A 5,372-nucleotide genomic window follows, 5' to 3' on the forward strand; every position below is an offset into this window, starting at 1 on the left:
GTCCCTGCGCGCAGGCAGCTACCTGCTCGCTGAAAGCTCTTGTCTCCTGAATTCGGCTGTCCCTGCCACACCGCTGTAAGCCTTTCCCTGAGTCCCCTCGGCCAGCGACCGTTTGCTCCGTGACTCCCAGTGCTCCCTTTTCCACGCCATTCCCAGGCAGTAAGAATGCATGTCCCTGCCAGCCATTCTTGCCTACGCGATCCTGCCTGCCTCCTTTCTTCCAGGGCACAAATACGCTCTTGGCACAAATCCTTTCATTGCCACTTCCTTTTCTCTGTGGTTTCCACCCAGTATTCCCATTTCATTGCCTTTTTTTGTTTGTTTCTGTAGGTGAGAGGGAGGTTTCTTCTCCTGCAGTGTAGATGAACAACTGAAAGAGAAAGTTTTGCTTTCCTAGATCAGGAACTGAATAAGGCAATTATTAGGTGGAAAAATGAGTGTGTTGGGGTAAGCCTGAAAGAGAAAACAAAAAAATTAATTGTAGATAAATTAAAAAATAAGGCAAGAAGGCGGAAGTGGAGAGAGAAGGAGAGTGGGAAATAAGACACACAAAGGAAAAAGCGCAAATGAGTCGGTGTAGGGTGTACAGGAAAAGGTGGAGGGTAATAAATGAGGAGGAGCCTGGGATGTGAGAATCTGGGAGAAATAAGTGTGAAACCTGGACAACTGTGAAGGGGTGGTTAGGGCACTGATTAACAGATTTCTTGGGTGCTAATTATCTCCCTCACCAAAGGTGAGGCCCTGTGTTGGGTCCCATGTTCCCATAGGAAGGAGATATATACATGCAGTCCGTCCTTGCCTTCTGTGATCTTTGTGGTCTCTTTCAGGTTGTATACCAGGGTAGTCCTTATGCACCTCATAACTCCACGCTATACCTTACCTACAAAACAGGAGTAGAGATGGGGTGCTGGGGGCTGTGCATCAATGCAATTTCTTCGTCAGTCTATTCTTGTAAGTACCCAGGACTGTACTCCAGCACTGTGTTTTGAAACAGTGTTTAAGCTGTTCTCTACTTGCCATTGTTTAAAAAAATGAAGCGATGCCAAATCAGCTGGGTTTTTTCCACATTAAAACTTCAAGAAATGTTATATTCTCAGCATTGTTAGAAACTCGTATCTTAACATGAACAGTTCCTGACCACATGATGAGGGGTCACTTTGGGAGTAAGGCATTGTTCTGCATGTGAACTGACCCTGAACGCTGAAAATCATCCTGAAGATAAATGCCAGACTAAAATGGATGCCATGGGCATGACTCTGAGATGCTTTTTCACCTAGCAGTGCTGTAGCTGTAAGTTCTTGAAGATCCCTCTGATGGCCTCTCCCCGTCTGCATTCCTCATAAAATAACTCTTTCACAATGCAGCAGAAGTTCTTGCCAGAAGCACGAGTCTTGCTCTCCAAAATGATGTGTAAATATGCTAGCAGAGTTCCCCAGATAGATTTCACCATAGCTCTTACCAAGGTTTATAAGAAACTCCTTGCGATCCAAAAACTCAAATGAGTAGCATTTTGGGGGCTGAACTGAGCATCTAAAAGAGGCTTGAGGGAAACCTTTTCCCCTTTGGAGCTTAACTACAGGCATTTTTGCAGCGCCTTTCTCAGCCCAGACAGAGGTTGATGCCAAAATATTCACATTATAATCAAACTGCGGAAATGTCTGACGTTGTCAATGAGGGCAGTTCTTCCAGAATGGTTGTTAACTGCTTCTTCTCTGGAGTTGGCTACCCCAGAATCAGACTATCTCCAGAGAGAGCAGGTATTCTTTGGCAAGTTTATATCTACGATAATATGAGGCAATTTCCAAAATCAGTAAGATTATTTTCTTCATTGCGTTTTACAGAATAAAACCCCTTAAAGGAACTCTCTGATGAAATGTGACCCGTTTTAGTATTATCAGCATTTTCACTTTCTTTTCACAGACCTGCAGAAAATCCTTCTGCCATACATAGGATTAAAGGGACTTTATTTCATTGGATACCTACTTTTTGGATTGGGTACTGGATTAATTGGCTTGTTTCCCAATGTCTATTCCACTCTGGCTCTGTGTTCCCTCTTTGGTGTCATGTCCAGCACGCTGTACACAGTGCCATTCCACCTCATTGCAGAATATCACAGGGAAGAAGAGGTGAGTTCAATGTCTAAGGAAGGGTAAGTTTATATCCATCTGGGTCTGTTTAGTCTAATTTGGGAGAAGACTGTATAGAACTGGTGAGCATCTTTTAATTTTAATTTCAAACTATTTATGATGACACGTAATGAATGGAAAGTTTCTGACAAAGAGAGTTAAAGTCCCAGCTCCAAACTCTCCAGACAATCCTGCAGTGAGACAATTACTTATTTATTATCACAGCTGAAACAAAGCCAATCACAGTACGTGTTCAGGCAGTAAGCAGATAATAGGGCTCCGCTTGTGTTGCCTTCAGGTGCTGCCTTCCTTATGTCCTTCTTTCCAGCTGTATTAGCTGAGGGCTTGACTTCTGAGTTCCTAATGTTCATAAGCACACGGTAAGGGCTGGCAGAATTTTTACTTAACTGCAAAGTGTTACAAAAGCTGTTAGCTAATAAAGATATGAAATTCAAGTACAGTTTTATATAGTTCAGTATTAAATTATATACCACATTCTCATTCTCTCTCTAAATGTCTGGTGTTGGTTTTTGGTCCTCCACGGCATGCAGTCCTGTTTCCAAGGAAAATCTGGAAAAACTTGCATTCCTTATATCATGTTACGGGGCACAGCAGGATCTTTATGTCTTGCGAAGTGTTGAGCTCTTTAATGGAAAAGTTCTCTCAGGTCTCTGAGTTAGCGAGAGAACTGGAAACAAAGAAGATTGAGGGGAGTTGAGAGGACTTAGGAAAAGTTCTCATTGTATCTGGGGACATTTGAAGAAATTAATAAAGGAAATGTTGAACTATTGAAAAAACAACATAGAAACATAGTTGAGACCAGCACAGGGCTAGATCGAGTCCTTGAGAACATGCCCTACTGTTCTGTACAACTTCTAAGCATCTCCACCTGAATGAAGAACACAAGAAAACTCTTAATTATTCTTTTGAATCCTAGGAGGATCTCTCAATGTGGTTAAATATTTCATAGATCTGATTCCTAATTCTTCAGTTAATTTCTCTGTTCCTTCCAACAGAGAATGATCACGTTATCTAGTTTTAGGAAGGTATAACAAAGGACAGGAGATGAACCCATTTTAGGGTGAGATCACAATCCTAACCTTGGGCCAGCCAACTCAGAGAGAGGGAGTAAAGGCAAAATTGTAGTCTAGCTCTGATTCAGAGCTGTTACAAGACAAAAGTGAAATAAAATTTGCTGAAGAGTGCATGGACTTTATATTTAATAGGCTAATATATTTGAATGTTACTTGTAAGAACGGATTGTTTCTTGTTTGGTGTATGGTACTTGCTATGCCAGCTGTTAAATGATGCATAATTCTATGTTAGATCTGTTATTAACAGAATTAGGTTTAGCTCAAATGTACAAGCTCGAAAAAATAAAGAGGAAACATCGAGTGCAAGATTGCATTCATTCAAACAGTCATATAATTGTGGTCAGAACTACGGGCACATAAGAACACTGGGCACAGCCCAGCAAAATAGATATCATTCCAAAAAAATTGTGTCTAAAATTGGAAATACTTCAGGTGAGAGGACTGTTTTCATTCCAGAACAAAGGGCAGACATTTTCCCTCACTATGCATTCTACCAAAATCATGTGCTGGGTTTTAAAATTTTGCCATTTCAACTCCTGTTCCGTGCTGCTCTTCCCTAGGATCCAAATTCAATTTTGTTTACTGGATTAGTAAGAGACTGTTTGCCTCCCGTACTTCTGAGCTTTAACAGCTCAAAGGCAATGTAATAGGTCTTGCAAAAAGCAAAAAGCATCTTAATGGCTGAGAGTGTCTGGATACCAGAAGACAGCAGCACATCTAGCTTACATCATGGAAAACTCTTGTTTGTTACAATACAACGTTCTCCGTTCAACAGCCTATACAAGAAGAGCAATAAATGTGTAAACTATCACATAATTTCCCAGCAAAACAGAATAGTTCCTCCCTGGAGGGAACCACAGAACAGCTGAAGTTGGAAGGGACCTCCAGAGATAATGTAGTCCAACCCCCCTGTCAAGCAGGGCCACCAGGAGCAGGTTGCCCAGGGTCATGTCCAGTCTGGTTTGAGTATTTCCAAGGATGGAGACTCCACAACCCCGCTGGTCAATTTGTTCCAGTGATCAACCACCCTCACAGGGTGGTTATGTATGAGACACTTGTATATAATTAATGAAGACTTTTGCTCTGCTATGTATATCATGGCAGATATACAGATAATCAGTGGTTAATAATGGTCTTCAGTAGTGTAAAAGAATCCTAGTCTGGAGGTTTTTTTCCAAATTATTTCTTCCCCAGCAATAAAAGCCTTACATCTAGATTTTAGTACTGAACTCCTTTATGTGCTTTGAGCCATAACTTCAGAGCACAGTGCTCCATTATAACGAATTACGCTCTGTATGTGCAGGGGGACATAGCATGACTCAACATCCCTTTGAGGGTCTCCTTCAACCGTGAGAGTGGAAGCTAAATCATCCACGATGGGGTGTCCTGTATTGTGAAATGTCAGTTTGCCAGAGCTCAAATAGGCCTGAACTTGAAGGAAATGGCTCATTTTTCACATCAAGTTTCAGTTCTTTCCTTGAGATAAGGGATAGAGGGGAAAATTGCAGATGGTAGAAACGGGACAATTTGGGGGGAGCTTGGAAAACTCATTATCACTTGTTAAATCTCTGTTTGACTTACATAACCTCTGTGGGACAAGCAGGAAAACCAGAAGGGAAGCAGAGAGCTATTGGCCTGTGTTGCTGCACCTGGGGTCGTGGCCATGCATTGGCACCGTCTAGTTTCACCGGGTGCTGTTTTGTGCTTTTTTGCAGAACCTGAAGCTGCAGGATGGGGAACAAACTGGAGACTATGGGCGAGGGAAGGGCATCGACTGTGCCGCTCTCACCTGCATGGTCCAGCTGGCCCAGATCATTCTCGGTGTGGGCCTGGGGCTCTTGGTCAGTGTTGCTGGCAGCACGGTCACTGTGATTTCGGCATCTACGGTGGCACTGATCGGCTGCTGCTTTGTTGCTTTTTGTGTTCGATATGTGGAGTAGGACTGTGCGGAGCCACTGGAAGAAATTTCCTTTCTGGATCAGTAGCACCGGTGCTGTTGCCGTGCTGGTCCTGCGGGCACGTCCTCCTCTTTTACCTCCTCCAAGCAGTTGCAATTCCAGAGCATTACAAAATGGAGACTTGATAAAACTGGTTGCCTAATGCCTCAGATTGAAAGCTTCTGTGTTTTGACTGCTTTATTACTTCATTCCTG

The 5,372-nt window shown here is 42.7% G+C and overlaps 1 protein-coding gene across 1 annotated transcript; it reads left to right on the top strand.

Annotated features, from left to right (window-relative positions):
- Positions 1-827: 827 nt before the first annotated feature.
- On the top strand, positions 828-5,160 carry LOC104624578 (membrane-associated transporter protein-like; the record flags this gene model as incomplete). The annotated part of the gene is made up of 3 exons (XM_010291980.1): positions 828-951; positions 1,921-2,126; positions 4,936-5,160. Coding segments are annotated over 3 exons (555 nt in total), but the record flags the coding sequence as incomplete, so codon positions are not given.
- Positions 5,161-5,372: the final 212 nt, after the last annotated feature.

Source organism: Phaethon lepturus, unplaced genomic scaffold, assembly GCF_000687285.1.
Source record: "Phaethon lepturus isolate BGI_N335 unplaced genomic scaffold, ASM68728v1 scaffold44627, whole genome shotgun sequence".
In the NCBI taxonomy this organism is placed as follows: Eukaryota; Metazoa; Chordata; class Aves; order Phaethontiformes; family Phaethontidae; genus Phaethon; species Phaethon lepturus.